Genomic DNA, 19,913 nt, shown 5'->3' on the forward strand with positions numbered 1-19,913 from the left:
TAAGTGTATCCTATGTATTGGATAAAAACAAACAAACAAACAAAAAAACAAATGGAACAATACATTGTCAGGAACGCAAGGCATTCTCAGTGGCTGGTAAGTAAGTGGTCACTGAAGTACTGAAGCAAGCTGTTGCCTTCAGCGTATGTTTCAGACATGAATTCACACTTTGTTTTTACATTGCTGTAGACTCCTGCAGATGGGAGGTAAAGTGGAGGACTCTTGGGCTTAGTAGGCTGATGGCTGAGCCCACATAGAACTGTATCCTGAAAGTCTATTCTTTCTCTGTTTCCTTTTTTTTTTTTTTTTTTTTGTTTTTCGAGACAGGGTTTCTCTGTGGTTTTGGAGCCTGTCCTGGAACTAGCTCTGTAGACCAGGCTGGTCTCGAACTCACAGAGATCCGCCTGCCTCTGCCTCCCGAGTGTCCCATACCACAGCAGCCTTCTTAGCATTGGCAGGAGAAAACCATTTCCTTCGAGATTTTTTTTTTTGTAGGCTTTATGATTTTATATGTGCTGGGAAATGTCTCTGCCATGGATCTAACACCCAAGCCTTCTTGAAAATTCCTAACCTTGAGGTACTTTCTGTGTGCATGTAGCTTGTTATGATCTCAGCCCCAATAAGGTTGACACTTCGAGGTTCTAGGGCCATGCATGTGAGGACAAGCCCTCAGGCAGAAGTGCCTAATGGCCCCGGGGATGTTAAAGGGCCCTGAATGACCCACATGTGGTGTGGTTGCATCAGCCACGTATGACTCGGCTAAGCCCTTGCACGCATGGGTGAGTCCTGTCATCTGCGTATGACGTACCCACGTCAACCCCCTGTGTGCATGCACTAGGCAGCTTTTAAAAGCTGGACGCTCTATCTTTCTCTCTGCACACTGACTTCCCCAGCCTGTGCATGCCCCCTCTAATAAACTCCTAAGCAGGTTTGTTGCATGTTCTGTGTTTCCTTCTCACTCACGCCAGGTGATTTTATTGGTACCATGAGACTTGGGAGGCTCTCTGGCCCCGAGCCCTTCTCCTGGGGTCGAGATCCTGAACTGGGTATTTTTTTCCACAACAACCATGTGTTCCATCTGCCTGAGCGTGATTTCTACACACATCACTGGCTTCAGTGGATGAGTTTCCCCCATTCTGGTCAGCTTGACCATTTCTCTGAACCTGAGGAATTGACCGTTGAGCTCCCGGAAATCTTCTGGTGTTCCTAAAAACAGGGGGACAGCCCCCAACCATGTCCTTCACAGCTACGGTTGAGGCCAACCTGCCTGCTACCTCTTACGGGAAGAGATTATTTTAGCAAAAGTAGGAGCTTTCATTTCATTTGCTCCTTCCATTCACCTTACCTCAGACTCACCAACAGCTCTTCTCCTCCTTCTAGCCTCCCAACCTCCCAGCTCCAATGTATCTTTTCATCTACCAGCCTCCCAGGTAGATTCCCAAGTCTGGGACACCCCAAACCCTTCTGATGCTAAACACCACTCCCCCATCATTATCCAATGACAAGACCCTAATAAATATATTACTTAAGCTCAGTACCCCCTCTCTCTCCAGAGCCTTAGGGGACTTAAGGCTATTATCTCTGACCCTCTAAGAAAAAACTACTTTGCTGCACCTCTTCTCCCTTTAACACCCCTATACTTGCTGTTAAAAAACTTAATGGAACCTATCACCTGGTTCAAGACCTCCAGCTTATTAACTCCTCAGTGGTCCCTCTTCATCCTGTAGTGCCTAACCCTTATACACTTCTTTCCACTATATTCCCAGGAACCTCCCACTTCTCAGTTCTGGATCTTAAGGATGCTTTTTTTCTTTATTCCTCTCAGCTTTCAATCTTGAAATATCTTTGCTGTCACCAGGCTGACCAAGCAGCTAGGACAGCAGCATTCCAGAGCCCAAACTTACCTCAGTCACCTCAGGGATTCCCACATTCTTACAGACACCCCCTGACACCCAGCAAATTCTGTCCTAACTACATCAGCTCTAATAGCAAAGCTTTGTTTCATTTTGTCAAGGCTTACCTCCAACCCACCCCGGAGGACTTAGAGCTCTTAAAAGCTACCAGTGCCTCTTGGAAAATCTGTCAAAAGTCAGATCCCAAGACCAAAGATCGTAGCTTCCCTTTTCCCACCCACCAGGCCAGGGTCTCCCTTCCAGGAACTGACTGGCAGCTTGGTTTTACTCATAAGCCCACAGTCAGATGAGTTAAATATCTCCTGGTTTTGGTGGACTCCATGTCTGGGTGGACTGAAGCGTTTCCCACTACTAACAAGAGTGCCCAGAGAGTTCCTGATGTTCTTCTCTGAGAAATTATCACCTGGCTTAGAATCCCAACCTCTCTTCTGTCAGATAATGGCCCAGAGTTTACCTCCTAGATCTCTCAAACTTTGTCTGAGCCTCTTAACATGCCCTGGTATTTTCGTATCCCATACCACCCTCAGTCTTCAGGGAAGGTAGAACGAACTAACAGTTCCTTAAAAGATGTTACAGAAGCTTCACCTCAACTGGGTAAAACTTTTGCCTCTGGCCCTTCTTAGGCTTAGGGCTCTTCCCAAAAAGCCACCTTTTCATCTTTCCCTTTGAACTCATGTTTGGGCATCTGGTTTTAACCCCTGGTCTCTCACCTAAAACCTCTCCCCTTCCTGATCACCTGCTTGCTCTGCTGTTATCCCATCTTCGCTCCCTATTATGGGATTTTACTGACTACTCATTACCTCAACCGGGTGCCAATTCATGCCCACTGCTGATTAAAATAGGAGATCAGGTACTGTTTTCTCCCCTAGATCAATGCCCCTCACCCTTTTCCCCTAAATGGCAGGGCCCCTTTAAAGTAATTCTTGTAACTCCCACAGCTGCCAAGCTCGAGGGACTCTTCTCATTGGATTCACCTGTCCCACCTTAAACCTTTTACTCTTCCAGCTCAAGATACTCCCTCATATATGGTAACTCAAACAGGCCCTGTTCTCTTAAGTTCCAGAGGGCACCAAGACCAGCCACTCTTTCTCCAGTTCCAGAAAAATAAAAGTCTCATCACTGTACTCAACTCCCCTGTGCCAAAACTCCATATATATATTCTCCCTCTTCCTCTTTCTCCTATCTGCTTTACCAACTTCTCTATATCTCTAATGTCATACTTAAATTTCCAGATTAACCACTCAGCTGTTATTACAGGGACCATCACTAAATATAGAGCCAGAGGTACAAGGACTGTCAAAATCCCGGGTGGTAAGAAACAATAGTGAATTTGGGGACATTCACAGCCCCAGATTCCAAAAACTCACAAAACAGACTTTAACATAACAGGTTTGTCACTGACTGCAGCAGTGTCTCTTGGATGTTAAAGTAATACCATGATGCTAAAGAAAACAAGTGTCTTAAGATTTGCTTTCGGTAAAACATTGAGGAGTCTAATAATTATCCTTTTTAATAATCCTCCCTTCTTTTCCTTCCCCCTCTCCACCATCTTCCATTCTAACACTGTATCAACGTAATTATAAGTTTTTAATATGTCTAAAATTTAAAATTTCTTTTCAAACATTTTTTTCATAAGCTCCAGGGAGCCAATTGGACCTATCTAAATGGAGCAGCCGGGCGGGGGTGGTGCATGCTTTTAATCCCAGCACCTGGGAGGCAGAGGCAGGCAGATCTCTGTGAGTTCGAGGCCAGCCTGGTCCACAAGAGCTAGTTCCAGGACAGGAACCAAAAAGCCACGGAGAAACCATGTCTCGAAAAATCAAAAAAAAAAAAAAAAAAAAAGGACCAGACTCACCCAGGATAAGTATCATTTAATTCTTCCCTTATCATTCCTGGTCTTGGGAACTCCTGGAAAATTCCCTCCTCCACCCCCCCCCCCCAATCCCCTTCTACCTACCATCTTGGGACTTTCCTCCCTTAATCACCGGGATCTAAAATTTTTTCCAGACATAATTTTCTGCCTTTCCAGCATTTTGCGAGGTTCAAGCTGCCAGCCAGGCAGTTCTACAGAGCCCAGAAAAACACAAAAGTAATCAGCCACCCCAGGACGTGGTCAAGCATGTCAACTCTCCGACGCCCACAAAATCAGCAGGAAGTAGTTATGAGAGACCTTATGACACCCCATTCCCACCCATTAAAGAGACCTAACTCCCCCAAATTTTTATAATAAAAAAGAGTGGAATGTTATGATTTCAGCCACATCAGGCTGACACTTCCAGGTTCTAGGGCCATGCATGTGCAGACAAGCCCTCAGACAGAAGTGCCTAATGGCCCCAGGGATGTTAAAGGGCCCTGTGTGACCCATGTGTGGTGTGGTTACATCATCCACATATGACTCAGCTAAGCCCTTGAGAGAATGCATGAACCCCGTCATCTGTGTATGACGTAATCATGTCACCCCCCTGTGCACATGCATTACGCAGCTTTTAAAAGCTGGATGCGCTCTCTCTCTCTCTCTCTCTCTCTCTCTCTCTCTCTCTCTCTCTCTGCACACTGACTTCCCCAGGCCTGTACAAACTCCCTCTACAAACTCCCAAGTGGGTTTGTTGCATGTTCTGTTTCCTTCTCACTCACGCCAGGTAATTTCACAGCTGGAATTCCCAAGTGTACGTGTCTCAAAATCCTCAGACGGACTAATTATGTTAAGCTAGTTCTGAGTTGACAGCAGTCCTGGGGAAGAATCAGATGAAAGTTCTTTCTGAAATGCATCTTCAAACAAAGCCTTAGAGAATACTCATAGACTAAGATTCCAAGGAATATAAGCTTATAGAAAAAAAAAGAGAGAAACATTTAAAGAAATAAAGCAGTATGAGCAAATAGCCTCAAAAATCAACAAACAGTAGCCCTTGACGGCTGGAGTTCAGATTTCAGTATAATGACAGACAGAATGCAAAGCTAACATTTTTATTTACATATAATTATATGTAAATATTACTATATTTAAATTTACATATGGTTATAAAAGAGTACATATCTAAAGGGCTTGGGAGATAGCTCAGTCATAAAACTCTTGTTCAGTGTACATGTGTGTATGAGAGAGAGAGGAGAGAGAGAGAGAGAGAGAGAGAGAGAGACTGTGAGACTGTGTGTGTCTGAGTGTAGTATATATTTAACTAGAGGGCAAAATAACATATATAGAAAAGAGAAAATCAAAGGGAACATATAAAAGTCAAAACTATAACAGAATTTAATAGATGAGAGAGAGCTGAGAGAGCGGGGAAGAAGAATTCATGAGCTGAAACAAACAGCTGAAGCAATCGTGCAAAGTGCAGACCAGAAAGTGAATACATCAACTGCAAAGCTTGTTACAAATGGGGAATGGGAAGGAGGCAAGAGACAGTGCTGGAGAGATAATCGCGGAAAATTTCCAGGATTGAGGAAAGACGGTGATTTGAAAGAACAGATGTCCCAACCAATCTCAGGTAAAGGAGTAAAAGGATTTCTGTACCTAGATCGTTCCTCTGGCACAGCAGGACGGCAGAGGTAAAGGGGGTGGTGATTATAAAGACCATATTAAACGGACTTCTCATGGGAAAGGAAGGATTAGACCGGAAGCCTGCTTCTTAACAGACAATAAGTACCAGAGAAACTAGGAAAATTCTTCCAGTGTCCTGATAGAAAATACCTTTCAAGACATAAACATAGGAAAACTGCTTTGCGAGACGGAGATCTATGTAAAGACACACCCAGAAAAGAAAAAAAAAGGTAAAAGCAGAGAGAGTTTGTCCATAGGACCTTTCAATAAGGAATTTAAAAAATGTCCTTCAGAACAAAGGACAAACCCTCTTACTTGGAACTTCTGAAACACAGGAAAGAAGGACAAACAGGTGGCTAAGTTGAAAGGAAATCTGAACAGAGCATGGCGTCACAAAGCCATGTTTTGGGGAGCTGCAGGTCGCAAGGAGAAATACAGGGAATGGAGGGGGTTCTGCAGTTAAGAACACTTGCTGCTCTAGGAGACGGCCTGGGTTTCTTTCCTAGCGACCACAGGGTGGCTCACAACTATCTGTAACTCCAGTTCCTGGGGACGGGACATTCTCTTCCAGCAGTACACATACATACAAGCAGGCAAACACTCAAACATATTCCAACAAAGCTGAAGAAAGAGGAAAAGACCATACGGACAACCCAGGGCATCTACACGGCTAACACCAGTCTTGGTTGGGATGTTGTTTCCTACATCACTGAGAAAATGATCGGAATTTTAGGAGCCGGGCTCAACATTGCATGTGCACCTGCTGGCATGGGTACTCGAGTCCTTTCTTTCCCTGCAGACACTGAAGTGCAGTCATCCACTCTCCTTAGAGCCAATTCTCCCAAAGCGCTATAGATCCTGTATCCCTCACTGAATGACAACACCTTCCCCTCCCCTGACAATATCAGCATCCCCCTTTTCTTTAGCTGTTAGAATCAACATAAAATAGCCTGCTCTTTTCATAACTAGAAAGAATACTTTTGCCCATACTTCCTGTTCTCCGTAGTGTCCCCCTTTTCTGTCCTCTTTTTCAATACAACTTCATGGTAAGGTTATTCTCTACTGCATTCTAGTTAGGAAAATACAGCTAAGGAAAAGAAGAAATTTGGTAAAAGAGAAAATACAAAAGAAAGGCTCTTAATGGCATGCCAAGTACCTAATAAGCATAGATACGTGCAAGTTTCGGAGGATACCATTGTAAAGTGTAAACACTGAGAATAGTATTACCCGTTCTTCCTTTTGTTGAAGACGACTGTTTTAAATCTCCACTCATAGTAGTGATGGTAGCCTTGTACTTTCGTCCAGGGACCAGGTCCGTAAAGGTGAATTCTCTGGTGTCTTTACAGAGGGATTTGTGGATGACTAAGAGGTCTCTGTCAGTCAGGGAAATGATGTATTTCTCCCATTCCCCTCCGGGGGCCTGCCACATGATGCCCAGTGATGTCTCGTTAGCATGTTTGACACGAAGCTGGATGACAGCCAGGGGGACTGAGGAAAAATCAATTGAGACTTGAGGTCATTGATCCATTAGAAAATTTTAGAGACCGTCTGTTCTGGGCTCTGCAGAAGTAGGGTGTGCTCTTAACTGCTCAGCCATCTCGCCAGCCCCAAGACTTCTCTATTCTTGTAGATCCTTGTTTTGAAAATCATTAGGCAAAATCCCGTGACCACAAAACTATAATGAATAGACTGTTGGACCAGTCATGACAAGCTCAACAGAGGCCTGAGTCTCAGCAGTTCACCCTAGGGCAATACCTGGTTCCAAGAAAGACCACAAACTGATACCACCCAGGCACCACGCAGGAACAGACCGTCCAAAGATAATTCCTCATGTTCCAACCATTGTGGATAGGATCACCTGCCAGCACACACACATCGCTTTTCACCAGGACACCCCTAGACAAATGTCAGCCTATCAGAGGTCCTGAACCTTAGAAATCCCTTACCTCGACCTTTGCTATTATAAAAATACCACCCCTACTGAGCTCGGGTTTCTATGATCTCTTCAATACATTGGACACACGGAGAGTCCGAGTTCAAACTTGAGTAAGAATAAAGGCTCTTTGCTTTTACATACAGGATTTGGTCTCCTAGTTGACTTTGGGGGCACTCCGTGATCTGGGCATTCATATAGACTATGATTGCTTATTTAAGTGGAGTGAGAACTTTTTACTACTCTCAAAGCTTTAAAAGACCAAGTGTCCCACACTTTATTTCTGAGGGAACCCTGCTGTGCCATGAAGGGGAAGGCAACTGGGAAGTTATAATAAAGATCTTAGTAAGGGCAGCCCTTATCTTCAAAGGATCTTAATTTCTTCCACTTCTTTAAAAGACGTTATCACTATGTCTAGAAGGTATTGTTAACAGCAAAATATTGATTCCACAAAACAAGACGGAAGCCAAATGTTAAAAAGAGTCAATTGTATGAAACTACAATTTGATTTGAAATTTTCTATAGTTCCGTGGTAATGGATCACCACATCTTTCCTCATCTGGGTAAACAAGTCAGTGTTGGTTTCTGTCAAGGCCTACCTCAAGCTACCTTATTCATCATCTGGAAGCGTGGTTTTTAAAAAGACACCTTCGCTCTTCCTTTTTTTTTTTTTTTGGCTCAAGGTATGAGATCGGTTTGCTGTTGTGTGATATTTTCATCACATTCTGACAGTAAAGTTTGCTTTGAGTCAGAGGGTGGAGCTAGCCATTAGCTGACCAAAATTAACCATAGAGGTTTTGGAGGACTGAGTACAGAGAGGAGACAGGAAGCAGTAAGGTAGGACTGAAAGAGGATCTCAGCCGTTCGGATGGAGGAACAGGAGAGATAGGAGGTCGCTGGTGGCTTCTCCACAGCTTCTCTGATCATTAAAATTTTTACCCCAACATCTGACTCTTGATTTTTATTGGTAAAGAATAATTAGATAAATGTTTCACCTGTTTGCTACTTGAATGAACCAGAAAACCCTGAAAAAAAAGGTGCAAATCAAGGGGTTCAATTTTTTGCATTCACTCTAAGGAAATTTGCAAAAACACCTAGGCCATCAAGGGCATGTGTTTCTGGAAAAAAAACTCATCAAGTATCTGAAAGACAAAATTTTAAAGAAACAGTGTGAACATTGCAGCCTTACTAGTATGTGGGGTCCAGGCCAAACAATGGGGCAGAACACTGGGTCAGAGGCCCCAAGAGAGCGTTGAATTGCTTTGCAACTTGTGTTTAGAAACGCAGAGAGAGACAGTTAAGGGTTTTGCGTGGATTCAGGCAAGTCTTAAAGATGCACACTGCTCTGAGCCAGATTTCCAAACCCTCCAGCCACATGGACATGAACCTTATCGAAAGAGAACAGGGAGTTTCTAAACTAGGAGACGAGATTCCACAGAAGAAACTGAAGAAATGATATAGTCTGAAAACAAATTGAGCAGGAAATAAATTAAAAATCAAAGTTGGAGGAGGGTTCTTTATAGAATTGCGGCAATGATGTTGGTCTCTACTGTTTATTCATCTTATGTTTCCAGATTGCTCGAAGTGATTGGCAAAATATGGGGGAGGGAGGATGACAAAGACACCCGGTGCTGTGAGTGGTCTTTCTTATGCTGGCTGTGCCTTTGTTCATTATCCATCAGACATTAATATTTGAAAAAGGAAAAGGTCCCTGAAAGATACAGTTGGTGAGTTAAGTGGCTATCACAACCATCCTCTTTGGCATTCTTCTCATGAGAACACTGGATCAGGGTAGTTATTTCTTTAGCAAGCAAGACTAAGAGAGATGAATTTCACTGCAAGTTTGGGCTATTCTACATCCCAACGATCATAGAAATGTTGAACTTGGAAGGATAACCATCACACTTGAAAGGTGAGAAGACAGATTTTTATGGCGGTGGTGTGTGTGTGTGTGTGTTAATATCTGCCAAAGAAATGCCACATAAACGTGACAAGGAAATGATCAGAAATGCCACATAAACGTGACAAGGAAATGATCAAGATCCACGTGTCTTAACCCTGCCTTTCCTGTCATCCTAACATATCCCTCTCCACGTCAGTCACTCAACCCCGCTACCTGAACTCCTCAGAGTAGCCAATATTAGGACAAAGCAATGGGAATTGGGTTACAGACACATTTTGGAAGATCGGTCTTTAGTCTCAGATTGCGTCTTTCCTGTTGTTTTGGCGTTTAAAGTGGCTTTTCTTGGGGCTGGAGAGATAGGTTGGTGGTTGAGAGTACTTGCTGTTCTTGCACAGGACCTCAGGTTGGACCCCTCCCAAGTTCTTTTAACTCAGGTTCTTTGGGATCCTCTGCCCTCTGCTGGACTTAGGCGCACATGCTGCCTCCCTCCAACCAACACATAGTTTAAAGATCATAAAAAATACATCTTTAGCAAGGTGAGCATCCAAACTGCCTAGGCTCCCACAAAGCCAGTACGTGCAGTAGGATCAAAAACCCATTGCCATTGTTCTTGAGTTCTCAGTAGTCCTCATTGTCCGAGACCTGGATGGAGGTGGGTGGTCCTTGGACTTCCCACGGGGCAGGGAACCCTGATAGCTCTATGGGCTGACACGGGAGGGGAACTTGATTGGGGGAGGGGAAGGGAAATGGGAGGCGGTGGCGGGGAAGAGATAGAAATCTTTAATAAATAAATAAACGGAAAAAACAAAAAAAATACATCTTTAAAATGTCTTTTCTTTCATGAAATAATGGAGTGACCAGTGGAAAGGAAGCTTGCTTGATGCTAAAATTTGACAACAGTAAATGTTAGAAACTCTGTTAATCTCTTAATACTTCATCTCGAGGGAGTACAGAAATATCATGTATCTGGTTACGTGAGACAGGGAACGAATTAAGTTCTGCCAATCACGAACCCCTTCGCGGTTGTTTACCTGTCCTGCCTTGACAGCGCTCAGAATTCCTCAGGTTGCCACTTTCAACAATGACTTCCACCTCATACTGTCTTCCTGGTACGAGCTCCACGGCATCCATGACATAGTGCGTTTCCACCTTTCCCATGGTGGCATTGAGCAGCGCCACCGATTCATTGAAGAGCAAGATGCGGTAGTGCTCCCAGTCTCCAGCAGGGGGCGTCCAGTTCACTGCGAAGGACTTCATCCAAATCTCGTTGTAGGAAACCAGATTCCTCACTTTTTCTGGAACTAAACAAGGATATATGCCAAGGGGGCGTTAAAAACGAAATTTAAGAATATCCATTTTCTTTTCATAGGAAGCAATATATAAAGTACACATTGTCTGCTTTTGTACACATTTGTATCCCTTCCAGAGATCTGCGTACCTCAGGTGAGTACTTTTTTTTTCATTTTGAAGACATTTGACATTCAAGAAACACACGTGAAAATCATTTCATTACACAACAGTTATGCACTCTCTTGCAACACTGTTCCTAGCCTAGTGACGCAATTGCTGTTTTTCTTTGCTTGTTTGCGATCCCTGGAGATCACATTGACATTGCATCTCATGGTGCGACATCTTTGGGAAAAGATGCTGGATATTGTGGTCACGAAACAGTCTTAATTTTTTTTTATTCCAACTGCACAGAACAAACTTTTTGCATCATGGCTTTAGGCGTGTTTTGAGTACAAACACTCAGAGTCTTTTCAAAAAAATGACCAATGGAACCCCAGGTCCTTCATTTACATTCGCGTTGCTACAAGATCAGACTTGTTCTCCTCCTAGACTAACCCTTGACTTCTCCCGGCAGCCAGCCCTCCTTCCCTCTTCCTTTTCGCGTGTTCAGGGTTATGTGCTGCAGAGCTGTGTCTCCTGAGCTCTGACTTCCGAGCTCTTGTTCCTATCATTTATTCTCTCACAGATATCCCTTCTTTCCCTTTTTATTTTTCAGGAAGTTTACACTTTCTGGGTTCTGCTGCTAGGCCATTTCCACTAAGAGTCTACTTTACTAAAGGAGAATGTTGCTCTCGGTCTCTTTGGGCTATATAGCTCTTTCTTGAGACCTCTAATGGCACTGAGATTGGACTCAGATAGAACCATCTGGTTTAAAGTCAAGCTCCAGAATGTTCTTGAACATTCCAGAATGATCATGAACAAGTTATTTAATCATCCCTGGTTATGTGTACAATGTCTACACTAACAGTATGGCTATTAGCTTACAGTTTTCTTGGGATAAATAAATGAAATAGGTATAAAGTGTTTATATGGGGCCTGACATGTGAAATTAATAATGCCACTAGCATTTCTAAAGGGTTCTATTCTTGGTGTGTGTGTGTTAGTCTTTGGTCAAAATGTAAGATCTATTAAGCAAAGGTGGGTTAAAACAAAAACAAAAAACAACTTGTATTGAACTACATAAATGACTCTGGAAAGATCCTGTTTTCATTTGGGGAAATACAAAAACAAGCCACCAAGCGGGTTTGCCCACAGAGTGTACTTTTCAGAACCTTGCCCGAAATCAATTGCACATCATAAGCACTTTAAAAGTGTCCAAGGTTTGTAATCCAGCAATTTATTTACATAAAGAACAAGGTAACTGCTAGGTAACATAAATTAATAAAATTATTTATACGAAACACAGTCAAGTGCTAACATCGCCTTGTAAGGATGAGGCAGAAATGCTCTCTCTATTGACACTGATGCTCATGCATTTGTGTGACTTAGGTGACATGGCATGGGAGAGCAGAGAGCAAGGACACACACAGGCCACACAGGAACCTGAGCACATTTGTTTAATTGACAAATTGTATGCAATTAACCCTCTATGTTCCTCTGCTCTTGGGTTTTATTCTATAGGCATTCTTGATCATAAAGACTCTCCTTCCCAGGGAGGAAAAGAAGCTTCTTTCTACATGATTTTGTCGTATTCTGAGATAGACTTGAGCAGACTATTTTGAAGGCTGACTTACCTGTTCTGCCCATCGCTATCTTCCGAGCCGATAGTTCCCCAGAGATGCTGCTGATGGTAACTTGGTAAAGCCGCCCAGGAACTAAGTCTTTAAATTGAGTTTCAGAAACACGCGGCGCTAACGTTTTGGATTCCTTGATGGTCCCTTGGTGAGACAGGGTGATGTTGTAGGAATCTACATCTCCAAGGGGTTTCTGCCACTTGACTTTCAGAGAGGTCGAACTGGCGTCATTTGTCACCTTCAGATTTGAGACTTCCATAGGAGCTAATTAGCAACGGATGAAACAGAGATATTACTCCTCAGATATTGCCTTCCCTATGACCACATTTTGACTTTAACTTTAACGCCTTCAGGACATACTGTTTGATCAAGAGAAAAATCACTTGAGAGGCAAAATGATACTGGAAATCCAAGAAAGACCATGCTATGGCAAGAACGCTATCATGCAGCCAGGAGCCTGGATTCTGGCTGGGACTTGGCAAGCTGCCCCCAGAAGACTGGACAGTTCTCTGTGCTCTGGGATTCTTTAGATAAAATTCACAAAGAGGTCTGCCATCTACCTAATTTATTTTTGCGTGTGCTTGTCTATATTTATATATTTAATAGCATTAAGTACACAGTAAATAGGTTGATTAGTTGGTAGTTGTAAATATTTGTGTGCTAAAATAGTTTTTACCAGGTTTTGTTCTTGTGTGTATGTGCATGTGTGTGTTTGTGTGTGTGTGTGTGTGTGTGTGTGTGAATGTAAGTCACATGTGTCCAAGTGCTCACAAACGCTAGAAGAGGACATTAAGTCTAAGGAGCTGGAGTTACGGGTAGTTGTGAGCTGCCCACTGAAGGTGCTAGAAACTAGACTCTGGACGAGCACCCAGCACTCTTGACAGCTGACCCACTACATTTCTCAGACCCACTGAAATACTTTTTATATTAAGTCATGATAAAAAGCCATGTTACTCTTTCATCAAAGGAAAACTCACGCCAAGAAAGAAGTTTTGATGAATACATTTCCTACCTTTTACACACACTGTAACTGTGCCTAATAACATAACATAACATAACATAACATAACATAACATAAATTAATACAGTTTTGCTAAAAGGATGATTATAGCACAGTGATTTTGCACAGTATGCTCAAAAGTGCAATTTACTTGTTCTCTCTCTCTCTCTCTCTCTCTCTCTCTCTCTCTCTGTGTCTCTTTCTCAAACTGTCCCTTTGTCTCTGTCTTTCTCTGTCTCTGCCCCCCTTCTTCTCTTCAGTACAGGATGACCTAGAACTTGCTTTATAATCAAGGTGCTCCTCAAACTTGTGATCCTCCTGCCTCAGCTTTCTGAGTGCTGGGACTGCAGGTGTATACCTGGCTGTATTTGTTCTTGATATTTACAGATAGCTCTTAAGACATCTTGTGCATTTTCTTAAGAACATCACATATTTTGGGGGTGTGTTATAAAAGATATGCATATATGTAGGAGTCCCCAGTATCTTCTTCCTCTGCTTCCTATAGTTCCAGGTACTCTTTCTACTGGAACAATGTCAATAGTACTATCTACTTTACAGATTATTTTAAAATGAAATAACTACAAAGAGAAAAACTTTATCAACACTTTACACTAATTAGCATCATTCAAATGTGAGTTCTCTGAGAACTCAGGCATTGTCTAACTTGAAGTATATGAATTTGCAATGCTAGGCATATGTCTAACGTACAGTAAAAATGAATTAAATGAATCACATTAGTAAGTAGCACCAATTAGCTTTTTCAGTGTAGGTTAGGCTGTCTGACACATATTTTCTTGGGTAGAGGGCTTTGGAAATAGCTGTCATACAAAAACGTATCTCTATACAACACTAAGAAAAGCACCCCCAACTCACTGTGGGTGATCACAAAGATAATAGTAGATGCCTATTTATGAGTCAGAAGTAGGGAGCCTTAAACATGTATTAAATGGAGAAATTTGAACCATGTTATAACTTTGTCTACTTCAAAATACCACCAAGGGCTACCTTTAATTTTAGACGAAAAGACAACTCTTTCTCTTTAATCAAGAGGATATCTGTTCAAGTCTTTCTATAACTCATATGAATTTCAACTTGTCCATTATCCAAATAACAAACCTGATTTAAACTTCGTTTGAGCTTTGCTCTTGTTTAGCTAAAGAAGAGGAACTTACCCGTCCTTACTAGTTTCCACCTGTAGTTTTGTAGTCCTGAAGCCATGGTGACAATAGTGAGGTTGTATAGGTGTCCAGGGGTCAGTCCATATAAAGTATAAGAAGTATCATGCCTGTCCACATTCCTGTCTTGAACCAAGGTCCCTTTATCCATGAGCACCAGCCTGTATTGTTCCACATTCCCAGAACCATGAGCCCAGGAGATTAGGAGAGAATTAGGATTGGAGGAGACGCCAATATCTTTCACAGGAGACGGTACTAGTGGAAAAAAAAAAAAACACATATTACAAGGTCACTCATAATCCCCTTGTAGAAAACATAGTTCTTTAATTTATATATTTATTTATTCTTCTCTTTGTATCGTAGTTTGTATCATAGCAATAATTAGTAATGACCCTCTTGAGAGTTCACTGGAACCTTCATTAACCACCTTTATAAAGCCCATAGGCTTTAAGGGCTAAAGGGACATCATACATTGCCTTTTTTATCTCCTCTGTTTCATAGATATTAAGGTAGGTGTGGCCAAGACAGTGTAGTCTTGCCAATGACAATAAATCGAGGAGATAAAGGAACAAACCGTAGGAGATGAAAAATGGAAAGAGACAGAAGTAACCAGAGACAGAGATGAGAGCAAGCTACAGGACAGCCATGCGTTTCCTGGGAGTGCCATCGTGACACATGGGGACACTCGATGGATTGTTTTTCACCATATTCAGGAAGCAAACACTTACTTTAAACAAAAGAGTACTCAGAAGATATCAAAATGTGATATTATGAGAATATACAAAAGAGGAAACATATGCTTTGTGATGCAAATTTGGAAAATGAGGCAGAAAATCTCATTTTCATGGGTTTGAATTAGATGTTTAGGAAGTATCTATTTTAAATAAGAGAAAATTCTGTTTTCTGAGAAATCTGGTGACTTGTTCAAAATCACCTAGCCCCACGCTCCGTCCAGTCTCCTCTCCCTTATAACCACCTTTTGAAGGGTTATTTACTTTTTTCACGTATGATGGTGGCATAGTCCCGTTTCCTTTGATAACATATCATTTTGAAGGTGCCACATAGGGCTGGACAGTGTTTGCGTAGCACGCAGGGGTCTCTGGGGTTTCATCCCTAGCACCATCAATAAGAAGAAAAGAAAACATATTGCATGCTATTAGCCACAGACCATACAGATCTTACCTGTTGACCCATTGATATACACGGGAAAGGAACGTTTTTCTCTGGAAACAGCCATGATGGCGATTTTGTAATTACTGCCAGCGGTGAGGTTCGAAAAAGTGCATTGCCTCCGTGTGGTACTCTCTTGAACTTGGACCTCTTGTATCTTTTGATTGTTATCATCAAATAGTTGCACCTCATACCACGTGACTTTTCCAGAAGAAGGGGTCCACCTCACCTGCAGGGTGGTTGAAGTTGTCTTCTCCGGGCTGACTTCAAAGCTGGCAGGAGGTGAAGGGTCTGCAAGGCAAACACCATCAAAGAGAAGGCAGCGTGAGGGCTTTGAAACTAACTGTTTATTCTGCTGCAGCCAAGGGTCATGTTCCTTAAAAATTTAAAGAATCTGCTACCTGGTGGGGGAAAATCCGGCATGTGGTTACACCTGCAAACCCACTGTTCGTTTTTTTTTCAAAGACAGGGCTCCTTTACCTATTAGTGACTATTTGATAAGACTTTTTGTTAAGGTAGATCTGACCTTGATAGCCCAAACAGTGTTTTCTTCAACTTGCAAGCATCCAGCCTGTGCTTGATTAAATACCAATGATCCAACCAGAAAATACAAGCTATTAAGAGATAATAGGCATTTGAAATTTACACTCTGTCTCTTCCTAGGTTGTGGATTCTTGGTATTATTTACACACTTAAGTTTGAGTAGCTTTCAGCTATTAGATAATCACAAAAGGCACAGATTAGATATTGATTCTGAAATAGACTTGCTTACCAAAATCAATGTTCCCAATTGCTGGAATTACCAATATCCCTAGATTTTTAAGATCTTAGTTCTGGAGCATGCTGGAGTTGCCAGGGACCCTAGGGCTGGTAGGATTGATAGTGTTTTGCACCTAACAGTTCACTTCATTTCTGTTCTCAGAGTCAGGGTTCGTTTGGGGAACACGGCTCTGCCTTTGCGGAATCTTCACCGTTGAAGTTCAATCAGCACCAGATTGGGAGCTAGGTCAACAGCCTTTCATAAGCAGTTATTCATCAGGCATAGTGACCGTCAAACATATGAAATTAGGCTGTCCCGACTTTGCATACAGAGACCAGAACCATGGAGAAACATCCACATGAAAAAAAAATTAGCAATCCTGCATAGTTCTTGGCCTCAAAAGTCAGAATGAGGTATTGAAGAACAATGTATGAGTCAGGGCATTTGTTTGAGCGGCATAGCTATACAGACCTCAGCTCTATCCACCTGCTGACGGCTGCATTTTCTTCATGACGGCAAGAATTACGGACCTTATAAAAAGGTGTTCATTTGCTATTAACACAACTCCAACAAGCAAGCTAACCTCACTTTATATTCAAATGGCATTTGTGATCAGACGGTTCGTAAAGACTACCTATGGGTGAACCAGATATCGTATGTGTAATACAGCTTATGAAATCCCATGCCTTCATGTTTTATGCTACTTTTATATGAATTCATCATTCACTAAAAATTAAATATGACACTAATATATCAATAATTATTAGAAATACAAAGAATAGCTGATAAGAAAATTAAGGCAGTATCTCAGAGAGAGGGCCCAGAGCGCAGGTGAGCTTTGAAAACAAACACCCTTTACTCTGTGTTTTCAACCCTTGTGTTCACCCAAAGGGACTGTGTTTTAACACTCAGAGGCTTTGAATCTGGCCCTATGGCTTGGTTGTTCTATACTTGGACAGTTTGTAATGTTCTATTACACGCTGATAATCTGCCATGGAACCAGTGGCATAGAGTCCTAGAGAGCACGGACTTTGGAATCAGATGGAGCTGTGTTCAAATCTTGGCTCTTTATATACCACTTATGTGACCCTGTGAATGAGTGGTACTCCATCAAAACTTCTATCTCCCTACTTGTCTGGAGTGTGATGATGATGATGATGATGATGATGATGATATGATAAATACCAGAGTTCCAAGGAATTTTGAGAGCAAATCAGATATAGAGGAGATTTTACCCAGCATGCAATGGGCACTCAGTACAAAATCTTATTTCGGTTCCCTTTATCAAAGAAATGAATGTTTTCTTATGAATCTCTGATAACAAGGAGGTAAAAGTAAAACAAAAAATTGCAAACTAAACTGACAATGTCTTCAATTGCTTCTGTTATTTAAAAAAAGTCTTTGTAAAATCTTGGAACTAATTTTCTAATTTAAGCTAAAATAACTTTCCAAGATGATTTCTCTTCATAGTTTTTTTTTCATTGAAAACTAGAATTTTGGGGGGAAGGGGAATGATGGGGGTAATGTTCTTTACATTTTCTGTCCTACACAGGACATGCCATACTGAAAGGAAAGAAGGTAATTTCCCTCTCACACAAGGTTTATAGTTGCCTGACAAGAATAAGATACCCAACATCATGAGATCCAGCAAGCCTTGAGAACAACACTGTGGGACCAAGCAGAAGTATTTTTGCTGAAGTAACATTTTAAGGACAAGGGTAAAAGAGATATTTGCACTCAGTGTCAGTTCCAAAGAGATAAATCTTGCCATCTTTGCCTACCACCAAGTCAGATAAAGATTAAATAAAGTGTTATGATCACTAGAATCTAAATATACAAAATCTACAAAATATGAGCTGTGAAAAATGAATATTAAGGTTGCGTGCCTAGAGGTTGAGCTTCAGAAATGCAGACTTCATCTAATCTCTCTGAGCCAGAAAACAAAACAGTCAATCCTTCGTACATCCGGCAGAACAAAGAAACAATGAAGCTGGGAAGTGTCTGGACTGGGAGAACCTGCCCTGGAAACAACACTTAAAACCCCATTTAGACTGCGATAAAGCCCTGCGCTGGCAGGGGTCCATGGCTGCGCTGCATGCTGCAGAAGCTAAAGAGTTGGTAGGATTCTTTTTCATCTAAGCCCAATGAAAACTTCACTGTCTTAAAAACATTAGGAGTTCATAGTAGATAAAAGTCATATGCTTCTATTTGGGGTGCATGGGTCTTTGGTGTGTATCAGTGTGTGTGCATGTGTGTGTGTGTGTGTGATGTGTTTGTATGTATGTGTGTGTGTTTGTGTGTGTGAGTACTGGTACACAGGTGTGCCATGGCATGTATGTGGAGATTACAAGCTTGGGTGCTCTTGTATTCCACCCTGTTGGAGGCAGGGTTTCTTGGTGGTCGTCACTGCATCTACCAGACTGACTGGCCCATGAGTTTCCTGGAGATTCTCTATTACCCATCTTGCCTTGGGAAAATTGGGATTATAGACGTGCATTACCATGCTTGTGTTTGTGTGTTTCTGGGGATTCCAACTCAGGTCCTCATAGTTGCATGGGAAGCATTTAACCCACTGAGCCATCTCCCGCCCCAAATTTCATATGTATGTATGTATGTATGTATGTATATGCGAATGTATGTATGTTTGTATATTGTGGGGGAATTTTAACACTGTTTGACAATTCAGTTATATAACTGCCAGCCCGATTTTTCTGTTCTCAAAAGAAAAAACAAAGCTTGGCAAAATTCCTAAGCCAAAATGAATTATGTTTTCCTTTCAAAAAAAAAAAGTTGCTTGGAAAGGAATTATTTCTAATGCAAACAATATTTAACCCATATGATTCTTATCAGTGAGGTTACTAAAAACATTAGTGTTTATTGATACACAGATTTCTAGGCTTAACATGTGAAATGGTTGGAATTATTTTAGAAATGAAGTTAAATCCAGAAAAGTGCAGCCAGCTGCTGCTCTGGTGTCAACAGCGATCTGGGACCTATATCTGCATAGGACGTCAGGATTCCCAGTGAGCCTCCTCTCCTGGAAGGAAAGCTGAGGCACCAGGAAGTGCAGCCAAATATCCCACACCTGGATACAAGCCGCGTGGTCTTCCCAGCACGGGAAACGCTGCCCTGAACTGCCTATCCAGTGTAACCACAACCAACGAAGCGTTTGTGGAAATGCCAGGCAGGCTTCTACAGCATCAAAGTTGAGAGCATCCTCAGCGTGAGTGACAGCAATAATGACACCTATGTGCACTTCTAGGCACGTGAAAGCTCCCTTGAACTTCTGATTTGTTTATCATTTTAGGAAGTGAAGTGAGAGTTTATTAAGAAGTGGCTGTAGATACAGCTAAGCATGTGGGAAAGAGACACACCAAACGGCAGCCAGAATCACGCCCTGGAGTGGATGTTGGCTCCTCAAGGGAGTCTTCCCGCTGAGTTTTAAAGCATTTTCCTTATCTGTGCCTTTCCCTAGTAGTTTTAATGCATTTGCCCGAGGTC

General features: G+C 42.1%; 1 protein-coding gene across 1 annotated transcript in view; it reads right to left on the reverse strand.

Annotated features, from left to right (window-relative positions):
- Ptprb (protein tyrosine phosphatase receptor type B) overlaps positions 1-19,913 on the reverse strand; it is an 88,107-nt gene that overhangs the window by 58,647 nt on the left and 9,547 nt on the right. Inside the window, exons 3-7 of the mRNA XM_041665071.1 lie at positions 15,665-15,943; positions 14,480-14,737; positions 12,308-12,571; positions 10,316-10,585; positions 6,676-6,936 (exon numbers count right to left, since the gene is read on the reverse strand). Of these exons, the coding sequence (XP_041521005.1) occupies positions 6,676-6,936; positions 10,316-10,585; positions 12,308-12,571; positions 14,480-14,737; positions 15,665-15,943 (1,332 nt within the window). The remainder of the gene's footprint in view (positions 1-6,675; positions 6,937-10,315; positions 10,586-12,307; positions 12,572-14,479; positions 14,738-15,664; positions 15,944-19,913) is intronic.

This window comes from Microtus oregoni, unplaced genomic scaffold (genome assembly GCF_018167655.1).
Source record: "Microtus oregoni isolate MIOR12 unplaced genomic scaffold, Mior012 000001F_ref0000356, whole genome shotgun sequence".
NCBI lineage: Eukaryota > Metazoa > Chordata > Mammalia > Rodentia > Cricetidae > Microtus > Microtus oregoni.